The following is a 16,348-nucleotide window of genomic DNA, read 5'->3' as shown; positions in this document are numbered from 1 at the left end:
TGATTTTAATGTCTTTATGTCATGCTGAATATCCAGGGAGCACAGAATCCCATTACCAATCCTATGATGTCAACCAACACAACCATTACATGATTCAAAGTATATCTGAGGGGAATTCAACAGTAATTTCCACTGAATGGTGATGAAATCAGAGGATTTTCTCCATGGCCAGGCATCACGATCTGCACCTGTTCCCCAAAAATATACAGTATTCACTAGTCTTGCCATCCAGGAAGTATACCCAGAACCACACGTGAAATAAAACTCAGGGGGAGGACACAGTAACACCACACAGTGCACAGCCCGATAACCATTGTAAATAATAATATATTAGTAATAATAGCTACAAAATAATTGGGTTTGCTAAAAAAATTTCAAACAATTAACAGAAAAATAAATTCCTTTGGTCAAGTATTTTTTTAAAGAAATAAAGAGATATGCCCTTTTGCCAGTCTTGTCCCTTATAGGGTTTTTACCAGTCGACCAGATCCTTGAGGCTCTAAGGCTGTGGAGGAGGTGCCAAGGCAATATGGTTATGATCCCCTTTATATTGATCCCCCTCTTGCTCCATGCTGCAGTACGCTGGGGAGGGAGGTGTCAGGGAGGGGGCAGTCCTCAGACTGCAGGAGAGGGGGCATCTGGGTCACCAGCATCGTTGTTGTAGCTGTACTGGGGTCCACTGGGGGACTGGTTAGGGAGGATGTCCAGCTCGTCCACCTGAGGGCCAGGGTGCATGTTGACCAGCTGGTCCTGGGGGATATCTGCAGCAGCTGCAGCCAGGTTAGTGATGGACTTGCTTTTGACACACTGGAAGTCAACATGGCGGCTCTTGCCCTCCTCCTTCTCCCAGGACATGCGGATGAAGGGCCTCTGGACGTAGTTGTAGATGACCTCAGGACGGCCACCAGGACGCTTCTTCACCTTCTCTTTATACGTGGGGTAACCTACCAATACATGGTGCAGACAACAGAGCCAGTGAGTTCGCAATGCTGAATCAAAATCTTACATTTTTGCTCTGAACCCCAGCAAATACATGATAAAACCATAATCTTACCTTCAATCCCTAATCTTATTTTCTTCAGTCCTCTCTCCTTTAAAACTGATTTGGCAACATCTCGATTTTCTATATACTTGAAGAACCGGTATAGTTTTGTGCTGTATATTACTGCAGAGAGAAAATAAAATGTTGTGAAACAGCAACTCATTATCAACAACAACTTTTTAAGCAGTGTCAATTAAGTTTGTCCCTTTAGGTAAGTGAACAACAGTTTAATCCACAGCAGGGATTACTAATTAGGAAGATCACGTTTTTGGTATCTTATTAGGATCCCTATTAGCTCTTGCGAAAGCTGAAACTCTTCCTGGGGTCCACACAGAACATGAAACATGAAATAATACAGAACATTAATAGACAAGAAAAAGCTCAAGGACAGAACTACAAACATTTAAAAACGGACCACATAACGTACACACAAAATATCTAGGTCAAGTAGGGGTGGGTGGAGAGTGTGTGTGGATTCACTCACTCTGTGAGTACTCTTCTCCCATCTGTGGTGGGTACTCTTCGTCCCAGTCCACTACGTCATCATCAGTGAGCACCACGATGTGACATTCTCTCTCTCCACTCTGGGCGCTGGCCACCATCAGAGGCACAACCATTTCCTCCAGGTAGAACTCAAACTGACGCCGGGCACCATCGTTAGATAGCTCATGCATGAGGGCACCTAGGGACAATGGGACATGGTCAGTCAGGAGACAGCAGTTCAGAGACGCAAACCAACACGCTAACTTCCCAGAACATTTTCATCAGTCTTATGGAAACCTAATTAATCACTAATAAGGGATATGAAAACCAAGGGCTCATGATTTATGTTCACTGAGCCAACCAGGTCAAGAAGGGTAAAAAGGGGGTATACACACTGAGGTCTCTGCACTTGATGGTGCTGTAGTCAAAGGTGATGCACAGATAGTCACATGCCTCCCTCAGCTCAGGGATGGAGATTCCATCGGGGCAACGGATTATTCCAGACTTGTAGTAATCCTGCCAGTTAGAGAGTAAACAGAGAAAACACAAAAGGCAGCCATTACAGAGACTGCCTCACTCACAGACATCAGCCCCTCCTTCCTAAAATGGTCAAAATGGCCAACGCCATCTCCCTTACAGTACGTAGAGATATCAGTTTACTGACAGTTGAGCTGGGCATGGATTAGATTAGCAAAAATAAAAAGGTACATCTTTCAAATCAAATGCTATGCCTCTAAGAGTGATCCCTGTTTGTCAACAATAGCCCACATTTGAATCAATCCATTCCTCCATATTCACATCAGCAACCTACACCCACTGGTACTGATTCTTGTACTTGTTCTCCAGACACTCATAGCCTCAGTGGACAACTCATGGCATCTACTCTATTCTATAATAACAGTCTGAGGTTGACTCTGTTGCCTTGAGTAAATGTTTTTGGCTACAAATAAGTTAATCAATTCAGGATGACTATGAGTAGCAGGCTGACCCTTGTGGCTCAGAAGAGCAAAGGTTAGCAACTGCAACGCTAGATCAAGGAATTGTTTTCTTCAAGTAAAAACAGTCAATAATTGACCAAGCTGGTAAAAGGGAGTGTTGTACTTGGTAATACAGTGCTATTGACTGACCAGGATGGCTCGGAACACCGTAGAGCTGATGCCTTCGGCGACTTCATACTCTCCTTTTTCATTGGGCCGTGTGAAATTGTGTTCCCTTCCAGATCCAAACATTCTGCAAGAAACCACAAAACCGGTCACATTTCAGTGTTGTTCAACGTTCATACAATAAAAAAGCTAAAGGAAAAACCCAATGTAGGTGATATAGCCTCATATAACCACACTGGTAAAACAAAACTTGATACGGATTGATGATTTTACCATAATAAAGTACAACAATGAGGTCAGCCCTACCTGCCCAGCATGGTGTTGGGCTGTGCTGTGAAGATTGAAGGGTCCACCACGAACCGTGTGTTATCTACTATAAGAGTGACCCTCTCGGAGCCTGAGGTCCGGATGCTGCGGGTACCCAGGCCCGTGCCCAGTCCCTCCTTGCTATTCTCATAGACAAACACCATCTCTCCCACCCCCAGGCTCTTAAAGCAGCCCTCAGTGCTGGACAGGCTGCTGTTACGGCTGCTGACCAGCCCGCTGCTACTGGAGCCGCTGGGGGAAATCCTCTGAGGACGGGGGCTGCTGGGCCTGGAGCCACCGTCCCTCTCACGGTCTGGAGGTGGAGGGAGAGAGGCACTAACTCACTGGCATGACAACTGACCTTTCTCACAGACTACTCCTATTACATGCCAACATTAGAATCCAACATGTTCTCTTAGAAATCTTATTTTAGGAGACTTGTGAAAGCGTTCTCAGTAGGTTCTACTCACCACTGTTGTGCTGGCGGGTAGGCGAGGTGACATTTCTGATGCAAGGGGTGAGCTGGCCCTCTCCCCTCTCGTGCGACGAGTCTCGGGAGCGGTCGCTGGAGCGGCGGCGGTCGCGTGAGCGGTCATTGCCCCCGCTAGCACCATGCAGGCTCATCTTCACCAGGTCTGCCTCCAGTCGAGATGCACACGACTGAGCGCTGGCCAGAACAGAAAGCACACTAAATACTAATTGCAGTTAAACTCTACACAGATATCACACAACACACACACTCTGTTGTCCTTCCTCCCCTAATGTATTATTACAGATTGCAGGTCACGAATCCTGTGTCTGCTGTAACCGTAGAGACACTCAGAACCACAGTGAAAGTATGGTTCGGGGCTAGAGCTTTACTAGAACCAGTATTTACCTCTAGAGGTAATTATAACAACACCGCTCTGACCTGACACACTGCCTGGAGCAAGAGAAACAATGTAGTCACACACTCAAAGCAATAAGTAACAATGCATCTATACTGTGAAAGTCAGATATTTGGAAAGACAGACAGTATAGAAGCAGCCATCGAACCCAAGAAGACTAACTGGACAGAATGGAAAAAGACAAATGTACACACAAAAGCAGAATCCCTTTTAGTGTAGGCAGACCACTTGTCTAATGGTACATCTTTTAAAGGGAACAGACATTAAAAGCACTATCAAAATGGAACAGGGTCTTTAATCACAAATGGTTGCTTCCCTATATAGGCCTACAATCATGAGTAATGGTGTCCCATTTCGTATTGAAATATTGAATATATTGTCCCAGTCTGTTCTCTTAATATGAGGGCACATCACATCAGTGAGCCATGGAAGTATAACAAGGCCAACGTTCCTGTTGGGAGAGAAGCCAAAAGACACAAACTTGCATGGTCATGTTCTGCACCAGTCCTTAAAAATGAGGAAAAATAAGGTCTGTTTTTGCAAGAGTTTGCTTTGCAAGTTAGGTAGCTAGTCTCTCTTGGGACTCTTAAATAACTGAACTACAATTACCCAAGAAATGCCAAAGACTTCCTTTCTGCCAAAACAACAGCCAGTAAAGGGCATAGACCATTAGCAAACACTTTACTTAAACTTGTAGTTATAAAGTGTACATAGTGCTGTCATGACAGTGGACTTCTAAAAGAATGACTACTGGGAGCGTTATGACAGCCCATCTGTACATAGTGCTGTCATGACAGTGGACTTCTAAAATAATGACTACTGGGAGCGTTATGACAGCCCATCTGACTTTACAGTTATGATAAAAACAGTAGCTTTTTATGATGTTGGGCTCAAGAGTAACCATCCCTTCATTGGAAATCACAAAGGACAATGTCAACCTTATGAAATCAAAATGTATTTGTTACATGTGCCAAATACAAAAGGTGTAAACCTTACCAACAAGCCCTTAACCAACAATGCAGAGCTTTTTAATTTTTTTTGTAAGAAAATATTTGCAAAATGCACAATGAGTGTGTGACTATGCTGAAAAACATGTCTAGCCTATAATATGATGGCCTATACCTATAGCACTATACACATTATCATGGATGTGAAATGCCTCTACAGAAATGCCAACTACATTGGTTAGTGTCAGTTCTTTCTCACCTTACACACTATCAAATACAAAGCAATTGCCTCACCTCGAGTGCTTGCAGAGTTTGCGAGGTCGGTTGTTTTTCGTTCCCAATTCTCAGTGTCACTTGAGTTGCTATCATATGACTGTGGACGTGCTGCCATCACCAGTTCACAGAGACGTCCAACCTGGATTATTCACCATTCATAATCTGACATGACGAAGGGAGTCGAGTTAGATATTAATTCACTGGGTTGATTCAGGAGAGCAAAACAAGCGGTAAATATTCACATAAATGCAAGTTATTCGTTCAGTGAATACGAAACTAGAACTCAGTTCCCCTTCGCATTCTAACTCTTGACAGCTGCTCGCCAGCTAATGTCACGATGATCCCGAATAATACGAGCTAAACTAATGGTGGCTAACTAACAATCATGACACTAGCACCCAAACGAACTAATGTGATCACAACATAGCCAGCAGTAAATTAGTTACCAGTCCCAACTAGTAAATAGCAGATGATTTAGAATGCTTGCAATATATTTGTTTAGCTAGCCAGGCAGTGGCTACCTATGTGAAACTGGCCACAGTAAGGATTGGCCACAATAGTGGAATTTGCGGGTAGCCTTCAAGATAAAAGTCCTCCACTGAAAGCGATGCAAACGGATACATATAGCGGAATCTGTCCATATTTGGACAAGATAACGCTAGACAAGTTCGAAATGTTGTTATACAATCTTAGCAAAAGACAACAATTTGTTAATTTGACGAAACAAAGACTTCAGAATTGTGGGGCGACAGGTAGTCTAGCGGTTAGGGCGTTGGGCCAGTTAGCTAAGGGTTGTGGATGGATGTGTCATTTCTTGGTCAACGATCGACACAAAATACTCTGTCAAAGTGGAAGGAGAATCTTAAATTGTTCTTTTCACTCTGTCATATAAGTCATTATTGTAGAGTCACTACAATGTTGTTAATCCATCTTCAGTTTTCTCCGATCACAGCCTTTGAACTCTGTAGCTGTTTTAAAATCACTGATGACCTCATGGTGACATCCCTAAGCAGTTTCCTTCCTGTCATGCAGCTCAGTTCAGAATGACAACTTAGTCTGATGTGTCTGGATGGTTTAATATATCATCCACAGCATAATTATTAACTTAACCATGCTTAACGTTATATTCAATGTCTGATCTGTTATTGTTACCCATCTACCAGTCACTGCCCTTCCTTATGAGGCTTTTAAAAAGCTCCTTGGTCTTTGTAGTTGAATCTGTGAAATTCAATACTTGACTAAGGGACCTTATGGTACAGTACCAGTCAAACGTTTGCCAAGAGCGTGCAAAGCTGTCATCAAGGCAAAGGATGGCTATTTGAAGAATCTAAAATATGAAATATATTTTGATTTGTTAAATACTTTTTTTGGTTAATACATGATTCCATATGTGTTATTGCATATTTTTGATGTCTTCACTATTATTCTACAATGTAGAAAATAGTAAAAATAAAGAAAAACCCTGGAATGAGTAGGTGTGTCCAAACTTTTTACTGTATGTATGGGGGACAGAGGAAGGGGGGTAGTCATCATTTTTTGTTTTATGTCAACCCATTATTTCACATATAACTTAGTGGGATTTGTTAAGCCACATTTTACTTCTGAACTAATTTAGGCTTGCCTAAACAAAGCGGGACTATATTTTAGTTAAATATTTTATTCATTTGTAAACATTTGTAGGATTCTTTCTTCAATTTGACAGAGTATTTTATGTAGATCAATGAGGAAAAAAATTACATATTTCAATCCCACTTTGTAATGCAACAAAATGTGAAAAGTTCAAGGGAGTGTATGTAGACTTTCTACAGGCACAGAGTACAAAACATTAGGAACACCTGCTCTTTCATTGATATTGACTGCGCATGTGAATCCAGGTGAAAGCAAGGATCCCTTATTGGATGATGTCATCTGTTAAAGACACTTCAAATCAGTGTAGATGAAGGGGAGGAGACAGGTGTATCCTGTTTCCATTGATCATCCTTGATGTTTCTACAACTTGATTGGAGTCCACTTGTGGTAAATTCAATTGATTGGACATGATTTGGAAAGGCACACACCTGTCTATATAAGGTCACACAGTTGACAGTGCATGTCAGAGCAAAAACCAAGCCATGAAATCGAAGGAATTGTCTGTAGAAGTCAGACAGGATTGTGTTGAGGCACAGATCTGGGGAAGGTTACCAAAAAGAATGTCTGCAGCATTGAAGGTCCCCAAGAACACAGTGGCCTCCATCCTTCTTAAATGGAAGAAGTTTGGAACCCCTAAGACTCTTCCTAGAGCTGGCTGCCCAGCCAAACTGAGCAATCGAGGGAGAAGGGCTTGGTCAGGGAGGTGACCAAGAACCCAATTGTCACTTTGACAGAGCTCCAGAGTTCCTCTGTGGAGATGGGAGACCCTTCCAGAAGGACAAACATCTCTGCAGCACTCCACCAATCAGGCCTTTATGGTAGAGCGGACAAATGGAGGCCACTACTCTTAAAATTTGCCAAAAGGCACCTAAAGGAATCTCAGACCATGAGAAACAAGATTATTTGGTCTGATGAAACCAAGATTGAGCACTTTGGCCTGAATGCCAAGCGTCACGTCTGGAGGAAAACTGGCACCATCCCTACAGTGAAGCATGGTGGTGGCATCATGCTGTTTGAATGTTTTTCAGCACAGGGACTGGGAGACTAGTTAGGATTGAGGGAAAGATGAATGGAGGAAAGTACAGAGAGATCCTTGATGAAAATCTGCTCCAGAGTGCTCAGGACCTCAGAAGGTTCACTGAAATAAATACTGAATGTGACCAGTTATTTTTTAGAAATTTAAATTTCTAAACCTGTTTTTGGTTTGTCATAACGGGTGTTGTGTGTAGATTAATGATACCTAAAAATATATATATTTTAGAGTAAGGCTGTAATGTGACAAAGTCAAGGGATCTGAATGCTTTTTGAATGCACTGTATAGCCTTATCCTGTTTTAAGGACCAAAGATTCATAGGTATCAGCTGACTCGGTGACATCCACAGATTACAATTCTGAAGAGTTCACACAAATATTAGCGTCGTAGCTCTTATTGCGAGACTAAACACTGTATAGTGAGATGATTTCCGACAGTTAAAGATGACTAATGTGCGCTATAACGCTAATATTTGTGTAAACACTTCAGAAGTGTCATCTGTGGGTGTCACTGAGTAGGCTGATACCCTATTTCATGGACCCAAGATCCATAGGTAAGGTATACGTTGCAATATAATTGTTCAATACAAATCTAAGTTTGTCACTAACGCTGAATACAACAGGTGTAGTAGACCTTACAGTGAAATGCTTACTTACAAGCCCTAACCAACTATGCAATTGTACATAGGTTGTAGGGGTGTAACGGTACACTTATTCATACTGAACCGTTCGGTACGGGGTCCTCGGTTTGGTCCATACTGTGAACCTGAATAAAAACATACTAAATACATTTTAAACTACTAAAAGGCTACGCCTACACTGCGATGTATGCCACTACCTCTTGAGTAAAACTGAGCTGAAAAAAAAACATTGTAGGCTATTCCATTAACTAGAGCCTTGTAATCAAAATTAAAATCTTAACTGGCATATTTCAAACTATACTTTTGGGAGGCGCAGCCGGCAACTACTTCGGTACAATGGCGAGTGGTGGGGCCGATAAACAAGAAATGGAGGATCCTCCATCGTTGACATCTCCAGTTTGGAAACATTTTGACTTCACAGTAGATTACAACGGTGATGGACAGAGAGTTGTGGGTAAAATGTTGTGTCACCACTGCTCTTCGAGATTAGCCTATGCAGAGTGGCATGTGTAGCTTGGTGTTTTTGGGCTATCACAAGTCATCAAAGTGGCCCTACAGTCAGAGCCTCAGTGTGGCAAAGCAAGTTAGGAGATATTTAAATCAATGGACCATGGAACTGGTTACTTAATCTGAATGGAAGCGTTGGCTTGGTATGGTTGGTTTCTGTCTCTCCCTCTCCCCACATTGCTCCCCGTGTCACTCGCTCACAGTACACACACACACACACACACACACAAGGCCCCTCCATCTGCTACAGCGGCACCTCTTTCTCCCTCACGCTTTATCAACTCTGGTTAATAAAGTAGTTTACAAATGGACTTTTCAGCTGCTGCCTCCCTCACTCGGATTGGGTCCAGATCCGACCAGGTCTATTCGGAACTGGTCTAGTTCTCTTCGGAACAGGTCTTTATATTGAACATTTTATTTATGCATATCGAGTGGGAAAGCCCCAGGTCCATTTCGGAATGGGTCCAACATTTTGGACCCCTGAAGACTACTTGAGAGGCCCAAAAACAGACAATGCAGGAATATTGTGATTGCTGTTACAGAAGCTGGACTCTGGCCACAAATAGGCTGCTTTTTGTTTTGAGTCTTTTGCCAAAAACAAAAATGAACTACAATAACTGTTGGCATTTCAATTTCCTGCTGTACCGTAAACGAACCAAACTGTGACCCCAAAACCTCAATAAGTACCGGACATCCATAGGTAAGGCTGTAAATTGCAATATGAATGTTCAATATGCACAACAGGCTGAATAGTGAGGTGATTTCCCACAGTTAAAGTTACCTAATATGAGCTACAACGCTAATATTTGTGTAAACTCCTCAGAATTGTGAAGCCCGACAGATTAACAGGACGCGTACTCCGAGCACGCGCTGACCAGCATTTTCAACCTCTCCCTGACAGTCTATTTATACCTACATGTTTCAACAGACCACCATAAATCCTGTACCCAAGACCGCCAACGTAACCTGTCTAAATGTCTATCGCCCCATCTATAGCCGTGAAATGCTTTGGAAGGCAGGTCATGGCTCACGTCAACATCATCATCATCCCAGACACCCTGGACCCACTCCAATTCGCATACTACCCCAACAGATCCACAGATGATGCAACCTCTACTGCACTCCTCACTGCCCTCTCCCATCTGGACAAGAGGAACACCCATGTAAGAAAGATGTTTATTGACGACAGCTCAGTGTTCAAGACCATTCTCCTTAGACCAGCTGGTACGCAATGTCTAATATTAAAGTCTCGAGATTTTGCTCGTCTGAGGTAGAGTACCTTATGATCATCTGTAGACCACACGATCTACCAAGAATTCTCATCTATGTTATTCGTAGCCATCTATTTACCACCACAGAACGAAGTTGGCACTAAGACCGCTCTCAACCAACTCTATAAGGCCATAAGCAAAGAAGAAAATGCCCACCTAGAAGCGGTGCTCCTAGTGGCCGGGGACTTTAATACAGGGAAACTTAAATCAGTTTTACCAAATTTCTATCAGCATGTTAAATGTGTAACCAGAGGAGAACCCCCCCACTCTGGACCAACTTTACGCCACACACAGAGACCCATACAAAGCTCTCCCTCGCCCTCCATTTGGCAAATCTGACCATAATTCTATCCTCCTGCTTACAAGCAAAAATTAAAGCAGGAAGCACCAGTGACTAGATCAATAAAAAAAGTGGTCAGATGAAGCAGATGCTTAGCTACAGGACTGTTTTGCTAACACAGACTGGAATATGTTCTGGGATTCCTCCGATGGCATTGGAGTATACCACATCAGTCATCGGCTTCATCAATAAGTGCATCTATGACTAAGATTGAATCTAACTACACCAGCTCTGATGCTCATCGGATGTGGCAGGGCTTGCAAACCATTAGACTACAAAGGACAGCACAGCCAAAAGCTGCCCAGTGACACAAGCCTACCAGACGAGCTAAACTACTTCTATGCTCGCTTCGAGGCAAATAACACTGAAACATGCATGAGAGCACCAGCTGTTCCGGAAGGCTGTGTGATCACTCTCTCCACAGCCAATGTGAGTAAGACCTTTAAACAGGTCAACATTCACAAGGCCGCAGGGCCAGACGGATTACCAGGATGTGTACTGCAAGCAGGCGCTGACCAACAGGCAAGTGTCTTCACTGACATCTTCAACCTCTCCCTCTCCACATCTGTAATATCAACATGTTCTAAGCAGACCACCATAGTGCCTGTGCCAAAGAACACCAAGGTAACCTGCCTAAATGACTACCAACCTGTAGCTCTCAAGTCTTCAGCCATGAAGTGCTTTGAAAGGATGGTCATGGCTCACAACAACACCATTATCCCAGAAACACTAGACCCACTCCAATTCGCATACTGCACCAACAGATTCACAGATGCAATTTTATTGCACTCCACACTGCCCTTTCCCACCTGGACAAAAGGAATGCCTATGTGAGAATGCTAATCATTGACTACAGCTCAGTGTTCAACACCTTAGAGCCCTCAAAGCTCATCACTAAGCTAAGGACTCTGGAACTAAACACCTCACTCTGCAACTGGATCCTGGACTTCCTGAAGGGCCGCCCCCAGGTGGTAAGGGTAGGTAACAACATCCGCCATGCTGATCCTCAACACAGGGGCCCCTCAGGGGTGTGTACTCAGTCCCCTCCTGTATTCCCTGTTACAACCAACACAATCATTAAGTGTGCCGATGACACAAGTGGTAGGCCTGATCACCGACAACGATGAGACGGCCTGGCTGTGTGGTGCCAAGACAACAACCTCTACCTCAACGTGATCAAGACAAAGGAGATGATTGTGGACTACAGGTAAAAGACACCCCCATTCTCATCGACTGGCCTGCAGTGGAGCAGGTTGAGAGCTTCAAGTTCCTTGGTGTCCACATATCCAAAAAACGAACATGGTCCAAGCACACCAAGACAGTTGTGAAGAGGGCACCACAAAACCGTTTCCCCTCAGGAAACTGAAAAGATTTGGCCTGGGTCCTCAGATCCTCAAAAGGTTCTACAGCTGCATAATCAAGAGCATGGTTGCAACACTGCCTGGTATGGCAACTGCTCGGCCTCTGACCGCAAGGCACTACAGAAGGTAGTGCGAATGGCCCAGTACATCACTGGGGCCAAGCTCCAGACACCCTAGTCATAGACTGTGCTCTCTGCTACCGCACGGCAAGCAGTACTGGAGCGTCAAGTCTAGGTCCAAGAGGCTTCTGAACAGATTCTACCCCCAAGCCATAAGACACCTGAACACCTAATCAAATTGTTACCCAGACTCTTTGTATTGCCCCTACCCCCCTCTTTTACACCGCTGCTACTCTCCGTTGTTATCGTCTATGCATAGTCACTTTAACAACTCTACCTACGTGTACATATTACCTCAACTAACCGGTGCCCCTGCACATTGACTCTGTACCGGTACCCCCTTGTAAATAGTCTCGCTATTGTTATTTTACTGCTGCTCTTTAATTACTTGTTACTTATTTCTTATTCTCATGTGGGTTTTTTTAAACTGCATTGTTGGTTAGGGGCTCATAAGTAAGCATTTCATGGTAAGGTCTACACCTGTTGTATTCAGAATATTTTAATAATACAATTTGAATTGACCATATGACATTCATATTGCAATGTACAGCCTTACCTATGGATCTTGGGTTCACGAAATGGGGTAAGGCTTGTACCGTGCATGTTAGTATGCCCCCAATGCAATTCTGAACTCTTAACACATCCACAGTGCGATTAACTTTTTTTTTTTGTCAAAATAACTAATAATTGTATTACCACTATTTGTTTCCGTTTGCATCACTGTCAATTGAGGACTTTTATTTTGAAGGCATACAGAAAATTCCACTATTGTGGCTGATCCTTATTGTGGCTAGTTTCACATAGGTGCAGTGGCTAACCTGAGCAAACATGATGTGCTAACAGTTGGCTATTGACTCGTCGGCTAACTGGACAAAACAAAACCTTGCTAGTTTCATGTCAAGTTAGCTAGCTACATTAGTTCAGGGTATTGATAAATAATCAATAGTTACGTTAGCTACAAAAAGCTATATTTGCAGAGGAACTACCAGTAAACTAGCTTGCTCGCTGTCAAACGTTAGCTAGCAAGCTCAGACATAAGAACACTTACATTCACCAAAATAAGTCTTACCTTTTAAATTATAAGTATTCTCGCATTACTAGCATATAGCCTATACAAAACATATACACGGAATTCAAAGGATCAGTCCAATCCGTTAGTAAAATAATGGATCTTGGTTTGGCATTTTCCCCTAAAAGGCAAAAGTGATGTTGTCCCTGCTACTCAGACGCTCTCGCGAGATTTGGCTGTACAAAATTCTTCACATTTTTTTTCTTCTTCTTCTTGGCAGTCCGCAAACAAATATCAATAGTGCATACCGCCACCTACTGTACTTGTTGAAGTATGAATTCATTACACTTTGTGGAAAAAAAAATTGCCCTTCCAACTAACCCTACGCCCATTAAAACCTCACTACTAGTCCACTACTTTGGCCCCATCTGATCCTACTTCAGGCCAGCAGTCTGGGAGGATGGGACACTATAATTCAAAAACATTAATGCTTTGGCCGTAAAATTTCCTACACCCAAGTACTTCTCAGTAGCTGCCACCACATCATCTATCATCTGTGATTTACACTCCATCCCTGCAGTACAATTGACAACCATGGTCTTGAACGCCAAAAAGAACAACCTTACTGAAGCACGTTATTCCTATCACTCCATTGGCCTTGGCCTACTCACAGGGATCCTCTTAGGATCCCACACCCACCTTCCTCTACTACTCTCTTCACTGCCTTAGCATACAACACCTTCTGCACTACTCTGATCCTGGCAACCTGAACCTGCCTTTCTCTCACCGGACACAGTTCTGATCTCCAGCACCATGGGTACCCCTACAGTTTACACACACACACACACTACACATTCCTTTGTCTCATGTCCTCCTGCACACTTATAAAATCTAGGAATCTCCCTCCTACACACTGCTTATCTGAGGTTTGAGGCAGACTACATCCTATAAGATGTATTGCTGCCACCTACTGCACCGGGTAGTGAACAATAGAATAAAAAATAAAACATTGCAGAAAAAACCCAGACATAAATTTAAAAAAGTACACACATTAAAACCCCATCTCACTCCTTCAGTCACAATCCAATTCAAGTCACATCGCTACAGGCTCGGGGGCCTGTGATGGTGGAACATTCTTCAACAGGATTCCCTGCAGGCCTCTGGTGTAAAGTCCCAAAAAGTGTTCAGCTGCACTCACAATGATGCCAATTTTCTCAGATTCCTTCCATTTGTGGTGTGCAGTTTATGAACATTGCAATTAATGATGCAAAGTCCACCTTTTTCACACGCAATATGACATGATCCCTCAGTTGCTGAGAAACATTAGCTGTGTTCGAGAGGATGAAAAACGGTAATGTGTCATGGTTAAATTGTGACCGACTGATCAACAAATAATAATGAGTAGTTATTTATGATCCAAGGTTGCTCTGTCTAATGTAACACCAAACAAACCCATTCACTGGTGCAGGCTCTACTAAAGCTTACTATGCGGTAGGATTTTAACAGTGAGGAGGCATACGAGGAAGATGTGCTTTTTACTTGCAAGTGGATATAGCTAGTAGACCTAATAAATGAAAACCCAGGCTTCAAAACATGCCGACCTGTTACCTGTCTGTCTTGTCTCCCAAACAAAGCCAAGACATGTTTATTGTAGCAACACCCATTACCCAGAATGCATCACAAACCCTACCAATTACCTAATTGTTAATCAACTTCAATAAAAGGTATGCCAATGACATGCAAACACATTCAGGTAATATATTCACATGATACATTTTTCCACATCACTAACAGTCAATAAATGTGCTTTGCCTAATAAACAGGTGTTAATCAATGTCTGGACATACATAATCAGCCAAGAATTTAGATTATGTGATGTATAACATAATGACAAGTGTCACGTTTACTCCCCAATCTCCTTGACGCACGAAGTGCAGAGAAAAAGCACTAAACCATTATAGGTTTATAACCTCCCTTGAAAAGAAGGCTGTCAAAAGCATTTAAACACAAAAACAGGGGATTTACATAACCAAGCTGAATGTACAGAAACAGGAACCATAATCGGAGCTTGCTGGGATTTTACCTGACCAGAGTCCTGACATTGCATTCCAGTAGTCCTACACAGGTAAACACGAATGAACAACGTCACCTGAAACAATGAGAACTTGCACTCTGTATGATTGTTAATCTTGAACATCTTGAACACCAGCTTCACTCCCGGGTCTTCACTGACCTGCTTGGTTGTTGAGGGTGTGTCCACCCTTCTTGGCACAGTCACCTTTTGTAGAGAAGGGGAGTCAGGTGAATCAGGAAAGAAATGTTCAGTTTTGACTGCCAGTAACCCAGCAGAACCACGGGCAGGGTCAGACCCCTCCCCAGCTTCAGGCCTAGGGCACAACTCAGTATTATCAGTCTCAGCAGATAGCGTGTGAGAGGCTCTCCACTCTTACCAGCAACCGGCAGAGACTCCGCCCCACCGCCATCCATCAGCTCAGCAGTATTGGCCATGGGCAGCTGGCTAGCCACCAGCTCATCAACAGCATCAGAAACCTGCAGCTCCGATGGAGTCTCTGGCACCCCAGCCTGCAGTGCGGACTCACCCCCAGCAGGGAGCAGAAGATCAAGGACAGATAGATCAGGGACCTCACCAGCAGACAGGGAAAGCTCATACTCTCCCCCAGGAGCGCACCGCAGAACAGAGTGGACAGTTCCTCGTCGGTAACAGTGCTTGAGTGTGGGGCCTCTATAACAGGTGGCGAATCAGCCGACGCCGCGGACCTCCACGGCTGGTGGAACACGCAGGTAGCCAGTACGTGCCAGTGCTTGTTGCAGTGATAACACAAGGCCTTGCCACCAGGGCAGACTTCCCAGTCATGGCCACAGTCACATGCACACCTTATCTTAGGGGTGCGGGTATCACAGTCGCACAGCTCCTTTCCAAGACACAGGCCTCCCCCATCACCTCCAGTAGAAACCTTTGCACCTTGAAGAGCTGCTCCAACGGTGAGTCGGCCAGGTAAGCTCCGCCCAGTGCTGCCAGGCCTGTGGAAATTTACGGATAGAGGCCGTGATGACCGGATAGAGGACCCTTCAAACAGGGCATTCTCTGTACTCATCCACCAGAACCAGTCATAAGCAGTGTTCACCAACTCGAGCGTCACGTCACCTTTCTCCATCTTATAGCATGCACGCACTCCTCACTGTGGCTGGGTTTTCTGGAACTTCTGACACCACTTGAGAAACACTGAGGCAACAAATCAGAGAGGCAACAAAGAGACCAAAGATAATCCTGAAGGAGCTGCAAAGCTCCACAGGGGAGGTTGAAATATCTGTCCATAAGACCATTTTAAGCCATACACTCCACAGAACTGGGCTTTATGGAAGAGTGGCCAGAA

At 43.8% G+C, this 16,348-nt stretch overlaps 1 protein-coding gene across 4 annotated transcripts; it reads right to left on the bottom strand.

The window, feature by feature from the left end:
* LOC110526374 (BTB/POZ domain-containing protein 10) lies at positions 1 to 13,197 on the bottom strand. Of its 4 annotated transcripts, none has more exons than XM_021607292.2 (9): positions 13,014 to 13,197; positions 5,063 to 5,206; positions 3,405 to 3,622; positions 2,935 to 3,247; positions 2,653 to 2,755; positions 1,921 to 2,041; positions 1,527 to 1,724; positions 1,055 to 1,165; positions 1 to 944 (listed from the first exon to the last, which is right to left on the bottom strand). In XM_021607292.2, the coding sequence occupies exons 3-9, from the start codon at positions 3,556 to 3,558 to the stop codon at positions 616 to 618; spliced, it is 1,329 nt and encodes a 442-aa protein (XP_021462967.2). In that variant the 5' UTR covers positions 3,559 to 3,622; positions 5,063 to 5,206; positions 13,014 to 13,197; the 3' UTR covers positions 1 to 615. The 4 variants fall into 4 exon arrangements, with proteins under 4 accessions (XP_021462967.2, XP_021462968.2, XP_036836623.1 ...); XM_021607293.2 differs by having other exon boundaries at positions 3,405 to 3,601; XM_036980728.1 differs by lacking the exon at positions 13,014 to 13,197 and adding an exon at positions 5,491 to 5,634.
* Positions 13,198 to 16,348: the final 3,151 nt, after the last annotated feature.

This window comes from Oncorhynchus mykiss, chromosome 6 (genome assembly GCF_013265735.2).
Source record: "Oncorhynchus mykiss isolate Arlee chromosome 6, USDA_OmykA_1.1, whole genome shotgun sequence".
Classification (NCBI taxonomy): domain Eukaryota; kingdom Metazoa; phylum Chordata; class Actinopteri; order Salmoniformes; family Salmonidae; genus Oncorhynchus; species Oncorhynchus mykiss.
This window is presented reverse-complemented; position numbering and strand designations above follow the sequence as displayed.

Bases quoted from the DNA above. Each gene is read 5' to 3' on its own strand.
- LOC110526374 (XM_021607292.2), bottom strand. From the start codon at position 3,558: ATGAGCCTGCATGGTGCTAGCGGGGGCAATGACCGCTCACGCGACCGC. The intron at 3,248-3,404 runs GTGAGTAGAACC...CTCCACCTCCAG, and splicing joins TACCCGCCAGCACAACAGTG to ACCGTGAGAGGGACGGTGGC. The intron at 1,725-1,920 runs GTGTGTATACCC...CATTGTCCCTAG, and splicing joins CATCAAGTGCAGAGACCTCA to GTGCCCTCATGCATGAGCTA.